This window comes from Lentinula edodes (genome assembly GCF_021015755.1).
Source record: "Lentinula edodes strain Le(Bin) 0899 ss11 chromosome Unknown C8R40scaffold_54, whole genome shotgun sequence".
NCBI classification, from domain to species: Eukaryota; Fungi; Basidiomycota; class Agaricomycetes; order Agaricales; family Omphalotaceae; genus Lentinula; species Lentinula edodes.
Window position 1 is genome coordinate 1 of NW_025764360.1, and position 14,542 is coordinate 14,542.

Consider the following 14,542-nt stretch of genomic DNA (forward strand, 5'->3'; position numbering starts at 1 on the left):
GATTGCCAACCTTCCCAACCAGGTGTTTTTCACTTCACTTTGTCTTCTTATGTCACTTGCTTAGGTATAACTTCTAGCGTCACAAAATCGTTGCCAAACACGGAGCCCATTTTACCATAATGGTCGTCGGTACGTCGAGGGGAGTCCTGTAAACTAACGTTTCTTACTCTCTTTGCTCACCTGACAGGGGAGTCCGGACTCGGGAAGACAACACTGATTAACACCCTCTTTTCTACTGAATTGTCTCCGCCTAAAAACTACTCTCGTCGGCACCACAAACAGTTGGATAAACTTACGGAGGTCGAAATCATCAAGGCTGAACTCGAGGAGAAGCAGTTCAAGGTCAAACTCACCGTCATTGACACACCTGGGTTTGGCGACTATGTCAACAACCGTGACTCTTGGTCTCCCATTGTTGAATTCATCGACGACCAACACGAAGCTTACATGCGTCAGGAACAACAACCTCAACGGTCTGAAAAAACGGATCTGAGAGTACACGCATGTCTATACTTCATTAGACCAACAGGACACACGTAAGTTGCTCTACATTATCAAGTTCAAATCATGTCTTGACCTACCTACCCAGTCTCAAACCTCTCGACATTGAAATCATGAAGCGTCTGGGCACTCGTGTCAACTTGATTCCTGTCGTTGCAAAGGCGGACACTTTGACCCAGAATGATTTATTCTTGTTCAAGCAACGTGTACGTACTTTCAAAGCAATCAAAATCTGTTTGGGCTAATTATTTGTCGTCTATTAGATTCGAGATGTCATTCAAGCTCAAGGTATCCGTATCTATACCCCTCCTATTGAGGCTGACGATGAGGGTGCCGACCACGCCCGCGTATTGACCGAGGCGATTCCATTTTCCATCATCGGTTCGACCGAGGATGTGCAAACTGCCGATGGGAGAGTTGTCAAAGGGCGTGAATACCTTTGGGGTGTTGCTGAAGGTTCGTCCACCTGATACTCCTCTTACGTCCTTGCAACTTATCTTCGAAATGTGTAGTCGAGAATGAGGCGCACTGCGACTTCAAAAAGCTTCGCTCCCTCCTCATTCGCACACATATGCTTGATCTGATTTCGACGACCGAAGAGTCCCACTACGAGAATTACAGACAGCAACAAATGGAGACTCGCAAATTCGGGGAACCGAAGGTTAAGAAGCTTGACAACCCCAAGTTCAAAGAAGAAGAGGAGGCGTTACGGAAGAGGTTCACTGAACAAGTTAAAAGCGAAGAGGCTAGATTCAGGCAATGGGAACAACACGTAAGTTCAGCTTCGAAAGTACCTGATCCCGCTGACCTTTCTTGTAGCTTATCGCCGAACGTGACCGCCTCAATAAAGACCTGGAGATGGCCCACAGCGCTATCAAGCAGTTGGAAGCCGAACTGGACAATCTCCAAGTTGGCTACAACCGTGGTTCGGGCAGGCGTTAAATTATGTCCAATGTTTCGTATATACCCCACCAAGACTTTTTAGTTTCCATTGACTACTGTACTTGACTTGATACGTTCCCTTTTGGACTAGGATCATTGGTTGCTCTTCCGAATCAAGGTCGCTCGTGTGCCCTTCAGCTTGTCATTCTTTCGCTGTTTACATACATTCTTTTATTTCTTGGAAAATATACTCGTGTTGACAGTGTGTACGATGCTATTACAAGGACAGATCAAGTTGTCAGCCTCTACTTGTGTTATCCGAATCCGACTCCGCATCTGCGTCTTCTAAACTATTCTCTGTGTCAAGATTTGCAGTCCAGGGCTCATCATCAGGAGTAAATTGGTACACTTCTCTTGATTTCACCAATTCTCTTGACCAATCTCTCTCAACGCGAGGATAGATTACACCGGAAATACGCATTGTCCTCGCCAAAGCAATGCTATCAGTGTGTTCTCGGTAAAAGCTGTCGATTCTCTTCTTCAACGCTTCCCGAGCAAACCCACCCCGAAGTTCATAACCTGCAGCTGGCTCTGTAGGCGGTTGCTCATAACCAACAAAATGGATCGTGATTGGAGTATGATGGTCGCTTATGGCATTTACGAGATCCGTATATTGCGTGGAAGGAGAATCGGTACGATCGACGACAATAGACAAGACCTTGCCTGCGGGAGGATCACGTAAAAGCAAACGTTCCATCTTCTTGACCATATCCATAGCTTGGACGCCTGTTCTAACATCATCGTTCATCTTGTCCAATGCAGGCCATGGAAATTCAGGAACCTCGCCAATAGGGCGACCGTTGTCATCTAACTGGTAGATCAAAAATGGGGATTTGCTCTTCTTGTCTTTTCCTTCAAAATCAGATTCGTAGACCTCTGTCACCTCCTTCTCCGCAAGAACCTTGAAGCTCTCCGTGAGCTCGTCCGAGAGAGGATACCACTGTCCTATACCGACTCCAATGACCCGCTTGTTCCAAGGGATCGGCTTTTCCAAACCCTCACCATCGATACCTCGACCACGAGAATGTTCGTCAAATCTGACGCCAATAGGTCCGCCACGGGCACCAGCGAGCAATTGAGCCATTTCAATAGCAAGAGTTCGCATGCGGGTGACACGCAAAGATCGAAGACGACCAGCAAACGATGCCTTTGACTTGCGGTCGTCTGGTGGAACTACACTGTAAAATGGTTTACCCTGACTAAGACCGCGAGATAGACGAGCGAGGGTTTTGGCAATAGGACGGGTGGATACAGTAAGGGAAATTAACGGACGCCAAAAAGGCTCATCCTTAATGAACTCGAAATACTCTTTCCTCAAATGATACACATCTTGAAAATGCTTCTGAGGACTGCCAGAAGGAGCAACGGTAGACTTTACTTCGTCTGCATTGTGTATATCACCCGACGCGAAGGTTGGCCACCTTTCTGGAGCTTCCGGGGCCTCACCGGAATTGCTATTCTGACCTTTCACGACAGATGTACGAGCATCGGATTCGCCGCGACTCATGCGTGCGGTGGGAGGAACGAAGCCAGAAGGATGTTGCATGGGTTGTGCGACTGCATTATCGTGCACGCCATGAATTTCGGTAGGAATTTTCGCGTCTCTGGGTTCTGTGGCAGCGGAGACACCTCCGGAAAGAATTCCGGAAGTAAGAGTAGACATAAGTCCGCCCTCTTGATCCTTGCGCTCTTTGAGAGCTTTCCATTGTTCGATTCTGGGAACCAAAGAATCCGAATGGTGTTCATTGACTGTTTCCATCTGTCGACGACGCAGTTCGGTGGCGACTCTGGAATGGGGATGAGGTGAGAGATGATACTCGGGATCGTACTGTTTGTCTGCGGGTGTCGGTGGGACAAAACCACTAGGGTGCGCAACAGTACCATCTTCGAACTCGAGCTCGAAGGGAATCTTCCCTTGGAGTGGTTTGATGTCAGTCGCTATATTTGAAAGTTGCTGTTCTTCTGAGACACGTGCGGCTACAGCAGCGGTCTGAGCTAGATGCCGACGAAAGTCCTTTTTCGCTTTGAACTCCTCGTCATCGTTGTCCCGGACAGCCTGTTGAAGGGCATCCTGAACAGCCTGCTGTCCAAGAGACGGGGGACTGTATCCGAGATCATGAAGAGCCTCCAAACGTTCTTCAGCTGAAGTCCACCATTTTATAGACCGATGTTTCTTGGGTGTGAGCCACGGCCAGCGAGCATTGTCCATAAGCTGCTTGCAGTCGTGGGGAGTGGATCTTGAGTTGAACATTTCGAGAACAGCTTCAAAGTCACTAGCTCTACACACTGCGACGATATGGGCAGGTGAGTCTGTGCGACCAATCTCGTATTTGATATCGTATCGAGACTCGAGGAGAAAGACGGTGTGTGGTTCATAGGCAAATGGTGAAGGCTCTTCGTATTGTTTGCCTTCGGAAACATAAGAACCACCTGGCCACCAGTGGGAAGCACGAATATCCGTAGGACGGGTAAAACCACCCATATATCTAGATTACATAGAATATTAATATATGACCAGTAGAAGTGAAGAATGTTGACGCACGTCCTAACGGGAGTCAGCGCGGTGGTCAGATCAATACGCTCATCTCGTTCAGCCTTTTCAACACGACGATAGTGAATTTTTAAAGCTTCCTTGTTGGTTATGGTGGAGACATAACGAACGGAAACGAGCTGGCATGGATTCTTTGAGCGCAGCATCTAAATGTAAGGAAGAAAGGTAAAAAGAGGTGTTCACATTGAAATACCTGTGGAGTGGAGATTTTGCCGACAAAGTATCCATGCTTTCCCACAGTTCTTTACTCAAAGTCACAAAAGTATTTTGTCAGGACTTTTCAGCTGTCCTCTGAATCCTTGACTAAATTCTGACTGCTATCTTAACGTTAACCTTGACTGGAAATTGCAGGCTTTCTTTAAGCTTGCTTGCGAGATTTTTGCGGCCCAATGCCTGTGGTTGAAATCACAGTAAACGAGCAAGCCCCGATAAGCATGATGTATTTCACGCCTTAGATTCCAAAAAGGCTCTTGGAGGCTCTTGGACGTCGCTCAAAACGCACTTGAAACGCGTTATTCCTAATTTCTACCCGCTTTCTCCAATGTCATACGTCATCACATCAAGGCTTAGGCTAAGTGGCACCAATACTCCCTGTTTCCTGTTGTTATCTTTTTATCCATGGTCAACAGAGGCGTTGCTCTCGTTACAGGTGCTGCAAAAGGTGCTGGTAGAGCTATCGCCCTCAGACTAGCTTCCGAAGGCTTCAAAATCGCAGTCCATGATCTTCCCCGCAACGGAGAACAGCTACTCGATGTACATAGAAATATTCAGAGGCTTGGACAACATTCTGTTGTTCTAACTGCAGACTTCACCGACGAAGATCAGGTAAAGAACTTGGTAGAAGGCACCACGAAATGTCTCGGTGGACTCGACGTTGTGAGTTCTTTGTTCTCCAACAAACTAGAATTAATATCAATGACACCCAGATGGTAGCTAATGCCGCGGTGCGAGAAGCTGCCCCCCTCACTTCGAGTTAGTCTCTGCTCCACGTCCACTAGCCTCTTTCTCATTCATCAACAGCTACCGCCGAATCCTGGAATCGGATATTCGACGTAAACGCTCGCGGCCTTTTCTTCTGCTACAAGTACGCCGCCCAGCAGATGATCTTACAACGGAAAGGAGGACGTATAATAGGAGGTTCCTCTACTTGGGTGGAAAAGGGTATGGATGACTCCCAATCCTAGTTCCCCCCGAATCATTGCTAAATTTAAACAACTCAGGTGGTTCTTTCATGAGCGCCTACTCCGCTTCTCAGTTTGCCGTCCGTGGTTTAACAGAAAGTGCTGGTACGTCTTTCAACATCTCCTAATGATACACCTATAATTCATGCGCATTGCGCCACCACATAAAGCATTAGAGTTGCATGAACACGGCATTACTGTAAATTCCTACGCCCCACGTTCGTTTCCTTTCCTTTCCCACCTCCTTATCTACCCAACCAACCTCTTTCAATATGCAGGCCAGATCTTCCACGAGGCCAATCCCGAAGTAACACTCCCGATGTTGAACAGTAATAATTCATATATCCAATCGTCAGCAAGGGTGAGCCCTCCAGCCTGAATCTGTACCCCTCCATTAGTGTAATGATGGCCTTCAAAGCCTGAGGAAGGAACTCTGGCCCATCGCAATGCACCACAAGCGATCGCTCATCTCGTTTCTTACCTCGTTTCCGAAGAGGCGCACTACATTACTGGTACGGACTTTTTATTCACACTATTAATATATCACTATCTGCTTACGCATCCAAACAAACAGGTCAATGTGTACGTTTTTGAACAGTACACAATCATTTTATCCTCCTGATCTATTTCCACTGCTCCAGATCGGCATAGATAGGCATAGAGCAATATCTTCTCCTATAAATGAATCACGAAATGGAACTGGCGAGGACATGGATGGGACAAACTAATCTAAACTGTAATGTAAGCCGCCGTCTAATTGCGACATGCTACTACCGTCATTTGTCTTTCTCGTCGTTCTCAATTGCGCACTTCTTCCACGGAACATGCACATATGTAAATCTTTACTATAATTGACGGAAATATTCTATTATCTCGCATTTTTTTCGTACATACAAACACTCATGCGCATGCCATTCCATCCAAAGTCAGTACTTCGATAAGACAACGCGAGAAATTGTCGGCTGGTATACATAAGGATTTCACGACTTGGTCTCTAATGCGTACCATTGACCTCCCCTTTTACTTGGCTAAGAGCCTCGTCAGCCTGCTGAAGATCGCGCTCAGTAAGGCTATTGAACACTCCCCCGCCTGGAGTACTAGCTCCGCTTATTACAGAATCAGCCCTGGAACGAACTTTCATCACAAGGGGGCTATACACATCGGAGCGATGAGCGAACAGAACTTTCCACTCCAAAAAGAAAGTGACTGGGAAACTCACAAAGGATAAGAGTCTTCTTCGTCCTCCGCCGATGAAGGCCAACCATAACCTCGATAATCGCTGGTCTTCAAAGACTGCATCTAAACATTTCACAGATCAGGACCGTGACTCTGAATGCAATTGGTTTGGAAACACACCTCTTCTGTCAACGTGCCAATATCACCTGGAGTTGCCATACCCCTCAATCTCGGACTGGCAGGAACACTCATTGGAGGCATTCTTCCAACACCACCACCGAAATAATCTTCTTCTCCCTCCGCATCAACGATAGGTTCACCGTCCGGCCCGTAGAATTGATCTGGGTATGCTCTCCGCAACGCCAACTGCCGGGCTTTACTATACTCAATTCCAAGGTTCTTCCAATCCAAGAGAGGACTCAATCGCTCGACACGGTTGCGCTGGTTGATTCGTTGACGACGCGTCTTGTTGCAGAAAGAGAACATGTAGTCAGTGAGCTGGTTGACGGAATCTTCAACAGATTTCATCCGACGGTCGACGATATAACAACCCTCATCTTGGGGACGTTCAATAAGATCTTGCAAGAAACAGCCGAAACCAGACAAGTTCGTGGTAATGCTTGGAATTCCCATCTAGAGTCACTTTAACTGAGTTTTGTTCAAAATAAAAAGGGAAGACCGAAGAACCCACTACTGTGCATTCTGCCGGGGTATATCCCCATGGCTCATAGTAACTTGGGAAAACCCCAAGATGGCAGCCGCGCACAAATTCCTCATAATCTAGGCCCAAGATTGGATTGTTTGAGTTCAGAAAATCAGGATGGAAGACGATCTTGACACGATCATGGTCGTGATTGAAGAGCTTGACCCTTCTTATCTGGTTCAATATGGGATCGTTGGCATCATCGACCATGTTGTGAGTTGTGATTGGAGGAAGTGAGTTTCGTTTGAGTGCGAAGATTCGGCGCTTCAGAAGTACAAGGTCTTCTGAAGAAAGCAATTCTTCCGGAGTGGGAGCGACAGTCTGATCACTATGATTTTCTTCAGCATAGGCGTCGGAGCGATTGGTATGCTGTGACTCACCCATGAACACGGGCAGCATGCTCGAATAGACGGGCTCCAACGCGATTTTGGATCTCTGTCACAGTGTCGCGGAGTTGTTTTGTTACTGCTTGGCCCTTCAAGGCTTCGATGGTGTACGAGTTCGTTGCGGCTGGCATGATGATAAAGGCGACAATAGTCACAGTTGATCCAGCTTTTTGAAGGCGGTAGTTGAGGCCTTGAAAGCCGGTCAGTACGATACAAAAGAGTGAGCATAAAAGCACATACGGGCTAAAGACTCGATGAACATATCAACACCCTTGTTACGGTATTCGTAACGACCTGCAGTAAACATCTGAAAGACTTTGAGTTCCAAAAGATGATTAAAAGATGGATACTCACATAAAGTGTGTTCTCTAGATCAAAGTCATAATGACCGTAAAAATGGCCTCGTACAAATTCATTGATCTTCGCCTTGCTCGTGGAATGGAGATTCTGGAATTCGTGCATCGCCTGAAATTTAACTACGTTGAGACCGTTCGGAACTACGCCATCGGGTTTTCGTTTGAGGAGATGTTCCGATTCATATGCAGTGATGTGGGAGACCGTTGTAAAGACATCAGCACAATGCGTGGCACTACGCTCGATGCAATACCGATGATAGATACCCCGCTTCCCGGCTTCGTGGTCTACATCAAAATATTGCAGATTGTTATAAAAATCAACCGAGCCTGCACATAAGTAGCGTCCGAGAAGCGTAGCATGAGTGGTGAAAACAGTCGTCACGTCAATATGCCTCTTCCTGCACAGGGGAATAGCAAGGCCAGCTTGCCATTCATGAAAGTGCGCCACTACGGCTTTATCCAACTGACGAGACACGTACTAAACAGAATGAAGAATCAGGAGGTGACGCGTCATGATAGGCAACATATATCAGGGCTAATACGTACGTCTCCGAGAAACCAAGCAACTAGATAACCAAAAACAATGGTCTCATTCGTCTCATGATCATTGGGAGGACTGGGTATTCCGGCGAGGTTCCACAAGTCACCCTTCCACTCGTCTAATTTATGGTACATGCTGCCGGTGTCGAAGAGCAAAACATGGGGTGCGCCCTCGATGAGCCATCGTCCGTATAAAGCTTTGACACCCTGGGATCTCATGGAGTCTAGTGCAGCAGCGAGATGAGGGTCTGTAGGTTCTTCGGATTCTACCTCCATTGGCGCGGTTTTGTAACTGAGGGGTCCAATAAGGCAATAACGGTCGCCATACTCTGAGACGGTGACGGGAACTTTGGTTTTTATGACAGTATAGATACCGCCGACCTTATTGGCGACTTCCCAGGCACATTCAAAGAGCAAAGAGTTGCGAACGTCGCGTTTGTCCGACATTGGAGAGTGGTGGTTGAAGACAAGATGCGAAATTATTATCAACGTCCAACCCAGGAACGGAGAAGCGTCGACGTCATGAATTGCTTACCTCAGCGATATATCTGCAACGTTCGTAAGTTGGAGCTTTCGATCAGATGTAGATAGAAATTAGAATCTCAATACACGGCGCTAGTATGTACTATGTTCGCTGCAAGGTATTCTCGTTTTCAATGAAGCTCATGTGTTTTATCGGATCATTACTAGTTTAGAGAGGTAGTGATCACAACTTTTCATACGGTAACAAGTTCATCGATAACGTGGTATCGACCAATACAGGTTTGCCAAGCTGTCAAACGGCCTCAGCTTTTTTGCTCTTCAGATGACTTTGGCTTTGGTTTGCTAGAGTCGGCGGAGATATCCCACCTCCCAAAAAATAAACTTCAACATGAATCAGAATCGCGCAAATTTAGATACATGGTTGTGCCACTTACTCAAATACTGCCATGGTAGTCCACTTTCGATTGTCTGCCTCAGGAAATACGAGCGAACGGGGACCATAAAAGACCTGCAAATCAGGTCAGAGAAAACTCGGGAAATGGGAAAGGATTGATTACCTCATCGTCAACCTCATCTTGCTTTCTCGGCAAACAATGCAAGAATCTCCAGTCGGGATTAGCTCCTCCTTCTTGACACAAAGCTTCTGTAACTTGGTATCCTTGAAAATCTTGAAGCCGCTGTGCCTTTTCCGCTTCTTGTCCCATAGAGATCCTAGGAGGGGCGCAAGAATCAGTGCACAAAGAAAGATACAACGACTGAAACCAATTACCAAGTATCAGTCACCACGACGTCAGCTCCTTTCACGGCCTCTTTAGGATCTTCTCCCCACCAGATACCTTTGTCACATCCGAGCTCTTCTACTCGCTTCCAAACTTCAGGGGGAGCCCGATACTTGGATGGAGTAGCCACCCTAAGCGAGTGACCGAGTCGTGGATAAGTCACAAGCATGTCATGCAAAACATTTGCACTGTCCCCAATATATGAAATAGTGAGGGGACGAAGCTCTGGTAGAGACATAACTTTCTCGCGTTTACGCGATTTGACAGCGGTTTGCATGTTTTTATATTCTAAAGTACTATCAGCCTGAGAGTCGGGTTTTGCAAAGAGATGCGAATGTTCATGTAGAGTGAGAAGGTCCGCGAGTATCTGAGTGGGGTGCCACAGAGAAGACAATGCATTAACGACCGGGACGGGGGAGTATCTTGCGAGCTCCTGGACACTGATTATTTCAGCCTTTCCACTAGCAAAAAACAGAACGTTCCCACCTCAATCTCTTCGTGTGCACCAACGCGAGCAAAGATTCCTTCAGTCATCCCGCCAATTACACGCGCTGTATCCCTAGGTGTTTCATTAACACCCAGTTGAATGTCCTCTTTTCCGAGAAACAGCGCGTTGCCACCTAACAAAGATACACTTGTCTCTGCAGCCAGTCGCGTTCGCGTGCTTCTTTTCGAAAAGAGCAGCGCGATGGTCTTACTAAAGAGAGATTGCGAAGGCATCCTGAGCTGCGTTTTTTTCGTAGGCTTGTGGGATTGGGGCTCTAGCCATGGCTTCGAAATTTGCTTGCAATAAAGCGAATGTGCAAGTAGGCGGTTAATTTGAGGGACTGAAAGGTCCGCCAAAGTCATTAGATGTTGTTTCGCGGCCATGAGACGAGGAAGGAAAGAATAGTTAGTCGACTCGTGCTCCGAGGTTCTGAGTCACAGTATTTCTGAAGAAAAACGCGTCTCAATCACGTGGTAAGCATTAACGACCATTGTAATTAATTACATCGACGATGTGGATAGCACAAGGTTTCTTTGATCAAGACCCAGTTCAAGCTACAGAAACTAGTGAGCATCTGTGTGTAGAATCTATCACCTTATTAATCTTGCTATACAGAATCGAGGGTTCTGAAGCCAGGATGCAATGTTGCCATAGGCAGAAAGAATCAACCACTCATCATCAACAGCAAAAAGATTTCGGCTGAGCATTGCGTGCTCAGCGTAGGAGACTTTTCACTGGAAGATGTTGTGAGTACCCTCATTTGCACTTGCGTACAAACACTTTCAAACCCACCGTATATCCAGCGGGATCCCGAAAAGAGACCTACACTACAGGTTTTCAACCCAAGAGACAAGATAATGTCGGTCCGCCGAAATGGAGAATTGGTTGCTCTCAATAGCAAAGCAACTATGGACCTACAGTCCGGTGACGAACTTGGCCTTGCTAATGGCATCATGGTGCTGTATGTCTGAATTCTTCCTTATTCATGATAACTTTTTTGAATGTTCTTCCGTCTCAGTGTCACTTGGCAGCTCACATGCTATATATCACATCCAACCCCTTCCATTATCTCATCCTGCGCTTCTTTGGGCATCAGCGCCCTCACAAACCCACATCCTTCAGTAGACTATCATATTATAGGCGCGTACTCCTTCAGCCCTGAAATCGGGACGTCGCTTCTATCTCGATGTAATTTTGTCAAGCTCGAATGGCTGGAAAAGGTCATTGAGCTCTGTAACAAATCTAACACTCAAGACTACATTCCACCTCCACTTTCAAAGTATCGACCGGCATTCTCCCCTTCCTTGGCTCATCAATATAAAAACTTCAGTATTTGGGAACCAGATCAGAGGAGGAATGAGCTTTTTCATGGTCATCGCTTCCTCTGCGTCGCCGAAAAGGACAATGACATTGATAGTACTCTTCGAGAGTTCGTTGCGAGAGGTTCAGGGGCCATACAGACTTTTTGCGTCTTTAATGGAACCTTGAAGTGGCGGGAAGCGTTGAAACGAGGAACAGCCAAAGATGCAGTTTTGGTTTTAGTAGCTGATCAAGCAACCGTCACCGCTGCCTTTGGGGAGACCGGTTGGCAAGATTTGTACGAGGAAGCTTCTAGGTACATTCTTTTATTTGTCAATTACGGTCGTTCATCCTCCTCTAGGTACCATAAACGTTTTTTCTCGACTCTGGATCTCATACAAGCTGTCTTAAATGCGGATACGGCCATATTTCGGGTTCCAGTTGACGATAACTCTCAAAATCGAAAAGGTAGAGCGCCCTGATTTTCAACGTTCCTTTTTTTGCTTATCAGCATCATAACTAGATGACTGTGGTTCCTCCCCTCTCCCAGATTGTGTTCCAAATTCCATACCGGATGAGATGACCGTACCTCCACCCCAGCCTGAGGCAGAACGACCTGCTTCCCGGAGACGCGCCCCGTCTCGTCAGCCATCTGAGGAGTCTACTTCTCAACCTCATAAAGTCAGAAGCTCATTAAATACAACTTTAAAGGAACAAACTCACAGTATTTTACCCAGCCTCTTACTCGGCGGCGTGCACCCTCCCAAGAATCCAACTCACAAACCACTCAGTTGGAGGATGATCCACCTCCACCGCCTCGCAAAGTAAAAGGAACTTTATGTGCAGTGACCTCTAGACTAAATCACTTTTCCTCAGCCTCTTACGCGCAGGAATGCCCCATCGGAAGCGCGCAGTTCACAACCTGCAGAAACTCAGGTGAAAGATGATCAACCCCCGCCACCCCGCAAAGTCAGCACGTTGAATCAAGTATCTTCATTGAAGTCGCTCATCTCTCTCACAGCCTCTCACACGCAGGGTGAAAGCAGGAGTCCCTGTCTTGTCAGGTTTGGGTGATTCATCAGTCATCATAAATGCAGCTGTAGCAGCTTCCGATCTATCCAAACCCGATTCTCCAGCTCCCATTGTACCCATGATTCTGGACTTGACAGTACGTTGCTCAAAAGGATAATATCAACCTTCACTAACTCACTCTACCAAAAGGCGCCCGTACCCCCACGTCCATCGAATTTGAAGAGACGCCACGGAGGAGATAGTGCTCAATCCAGCTCTTTAGCTGCCAGCGAGCCCTCCGAAGAGCCTGTGCTCAAAAAGTTCAAAGCTCTTTTTGAAGCTACCAATGATCCAGAGCAAGCCGACGTCCTCATGAGTCAGCTTCCGGTCGCTGACGAACCCCCATCACAAACACAAACTCAATCGGAAACCCGTGTCAATTCTCGGAAGACTACTGTCACTGCTCATCAGACATTAGATACGATATCGGAAGATACTCAGGAATCTCAGACCACGAATTCAAGCTCTACGAACCCCAAGGGCAAAAAGCGGAAAATAGCCGCCGACAATGATGACATAATCAGCGTTGAGGAGGCGCTTTCACCGACAGCTTCCAAATCTCGATCTAGCTCTGCCGCTCCTCCTTCCAAGAAACGGGCCATCGAAAAAGTCAATGCCGTTGAACCCAGCTCACAGAAGCCGTCTTCTACTGCGAAAATTGTGAAGGCTTCGGGTGCACTTCCTGGCAAACCCGATACCGACCCTGTCTTCTTGAAGGCCGTGACTTCCACTAAGCGAGGAAAAAAGGCTGAAGACGATTTCGACCGGGAGTTCAACAAATTGAAAATCTCCAAGCCAGAATTGGATCGCAGCAAAGAAAACCCCGAGGATCAATGGGCCATTTTGGATGATTTTGGTAATGATCGAAACATTCGAGGAAATTTCATGGTCATTGTCGAGATGGATGTCTACAAAGATCGCTTTCCGGATAAACGAGCTGCTGCAAATAATCCAGAGTGGAGGGGCCAGCCCAACTTCAAGAAATTCAACCGCGTGGGCAGTTATAATATGTCTTTGATTCATTTTGATAATCATCTCACAGGAGCATATTCGGCCAAAGTCGAGGAAAATAGAGCTTGTGGTTAGCGAGAATGCTGATCATTTAGAAGGGGGTGAGATGTACTTCATAATAAGGCTTGATGGGATGCTCAAATATCAATAGATTGGAAAGAAGATCTCTCTAATCTGACTCAAAACCCTCATCTAGGTGGTTTGAATCAAGATTTTACCCAGGGAGCTAGACCGTTCCGTTCCCAAAGTCGACCCCTCTCGGCCGACGATTCAGACGATGAAATCACTCTCAAAGCTCGCAAGAAATCTTCGGAAGCTAGGAGCAAGAAAGCTGCGACGGGACGCGGAACTAAATCATCAGTAAAATCACAGCCGCTGTTTCTGGATGACGATGACGACGACGACGACCCGTTCAACGCGAAGCACCACGATTTCTCAGATATTGAAGAAATTCAAGAAGTGGACCAGACTTTGCCCTCCTCATTGGACCTGACAAAACGGCAATCCCGGAGAGCTGCGAGGTCAAAGAAGCCCATCATTTTAGATGATGATTCAGATGAGGATGCGTTCAAGGGATTCAAAGGACGAAAACGCAGATGAAATTCCATTTTTTCGAGGTTCCTTCTTTCGTAGCCTCGTATCGCCTATTTCGAATTATTTCAAGTAATCCAATGTTAACCAGTCTACGCGACCATGCTCCTCCATGCTCCTATATCTATTTAGGAATATTTCGCTATTGAAATGCTATTCCCGCTACCTCTTTAGAGGTTGAAGGGTCTTCTAGAGCGAGCTTTTTGATTTTGCGATCAAATGGCTCACCACGTGTATTTTAGTAAACACTTTTTAGTCATTTTGTAAACTTACTTCTACATGCCTCTACGATTTATTCTCTCTTCTATGAGATTGACAAACGGTCTTTTGTTTTATTTATTCTATGTACTGTAGTGTTTACAATGTATGCTAATTTTGTTTATTTTACTGTAGATGCTTTTGTCAATGGCACTCTTAGGGGCACTGGAACCCAATACGGCCATATTGTTAATGTTAGTTCAGACGCATTCGCTCGCTCTACAACT

The 14,542-nt window shown here is 46.6% G+C and overlaps 6 protein-coding genes across 6 annotated transcripts; 3 read left to right on the forward strand and 3 right to left on the reverse strand.

Annotated features, from left to right (window-relative positions):
• On the forward strand, positions 1-1,443 carry C8R40DRAFT_1059333 (Septin-domain-containing protein; the record flags this gene model as incomplete). Its single annotated transcript, XM_046225257.1, has 7 exons — positions 1-22; positions 78-129; positions 188-536; positions 590-707; positions 765-957; positions 1,014-1,273; positions 1,321-1,443. Coding segments are annotated over 7 exons (1,117 nt in total), but the record flags the coding sequence as incomplete, so codon positions are not given.
• A 238-nt stretch (positions 1,444-1,681) lies between these two features.
• C8R40DRAFT_1176601 (uncharacterized protein) lies at positions 1,682-4,140 on the reverse strand (the record flags this gene model as incomplete). Its single annotated transcript, XM_046232539.1, has 2 exons — positions 1,682-3,929; positions 3,986-4,140. The coding sequence occupies 2 exons, from the start codon at positions 4,138-4,140 to the stop codon at positions 1,682-1,684; spliced, it is 2,403 nt and encodes an 800-aa protein (XP_046080532.1).
• A 472-nt stretch (positions 4,141-4,612) lies between these two features.
• Positions 4,613-5,903, forward strand: C8R40DRAFT_1176602 (NAD(P)-binding protein; the record flags this gene model as incomplete). The annotated part of the gene is made up of 9 exons (XM_046232540.1): positions 4,613-4,870; positions 4,921-4,966; positions 5,015-5,155; positions 5,215-5,280; positions 5,346-5,393; positions 5,454-5,536; positions 5,594-5,687; positions 5,750-5,757; positions 5,817-5,903. 9 exons carry the CDS (start codon positions 4,613-4,615, stop codon positions 5,901-5,903), a joined length of 831 nt encoding a protein of 276 aa, XP_046080533.1.
• A 266-nt stretch (positions 5,904-6,169) lies between these two features.
• On the reverse strand, positions 6,170-8,783 carry C8R40DRAFT_1176603 (glycogen synthase; the record flags this gene model as incomplete). Its single annotated transcript, XM_046232541.1, has 8 exons — positions 6,170-6,326; positions 6,395-6,474; positions 6,532-6,984; positions 7,043-7,382; positions 7,435-7,630; positions 7,681-7,747; positions 7,795-8,274; positions 8,343-8,783. The coding sequence occupies 8 exons, from the start codon at positions 8,781-8,783 to the stop codon at positions 6,170-6,172; spliced, it is 2,214 nt and encodes a 737-aa protein (XP_046080534.1).
• Positions 8,784-9,121: 338 nt separating this feature from the next.
• C8R40DRAFT_1176604 (ornithine carbamoyltransferase 1) lies at positions 9,122-10,468 on the reverse strand (the record flags this gene model as incomplete). Its single annotated transcript, XM_046232542.1, has 5 exons — positions 9,122-9,200; positions 9,254-9,327; positions 9,377-9,530; positions 9,589-10,031; positions 10,085-10,468. 5 exons carry the CDS (start codon positions 10,466-10,468, stop codon positions 9,122-9,124), a joined length of 1,134 nt encoding a protein of 377 aa, XP_046080535.1.
• Positions 10,469-10,559: 91 nt separating this feature from the next.
• C8R40DRAFT_1130261 (uncharacterized protein) lies at positions 10,560-14,311 on the forward strand. The gene is made up of 12 exons (XM_046229163.1): positions 10,560-10,651; positions 10,701-10,831; positions 10,889-11,046; positions 11,104-11,700; positions 11,746-11,852; positions 11,908-12,065; positions 12,122-12,208; positions 12,261-12,353; positions 12,406-12,552; positions 12,606-13,448; positions 13,498-13,567; positions 13,618-14,311. Exons 1-12 carry the CDS (start codon positions 10,597-10,599, stop codon positions 14,064-14,066), a joined length of 2,895 nt encoding a protein of 964 aa, XP_046080536.1. The 5' UTR covers positions 10,560-10,596; the 3' UTR covers positions 14,067-14,311.
• The last annotated feature ends 231 nt before the right edge of the window (positions 14,312-14,542 follow it).

What these genes read in the sequence shown, in the direction of transcription:
- C8R40DRAFT_1130261 (XM_046229163.1), top strand. Translation starts at nt 10,597, where the DNA reads ATGTGGATAGCACAAGGTTTCTTTGATCAAGACCCAGTTCAAGCTACA. An exon ending in ACTTTTCACTGGAAGATGTT is followed by an intron (nt 10,832 to 10,888) that starts GTGAGTACCCTC and finishes CCGTATATCCAG; the next exon opens with CGGGATCCCGAAAAGAGACC. An exon ending in CACCTCCACCGCCTCGCAAA is followed by an intron (nt 12,209 to 12,260) that starts GTAAAAGGAACT and finishes ACTTTTCCTCAG; the next exon opens with CCTCTTACGCGCAGGAATGC.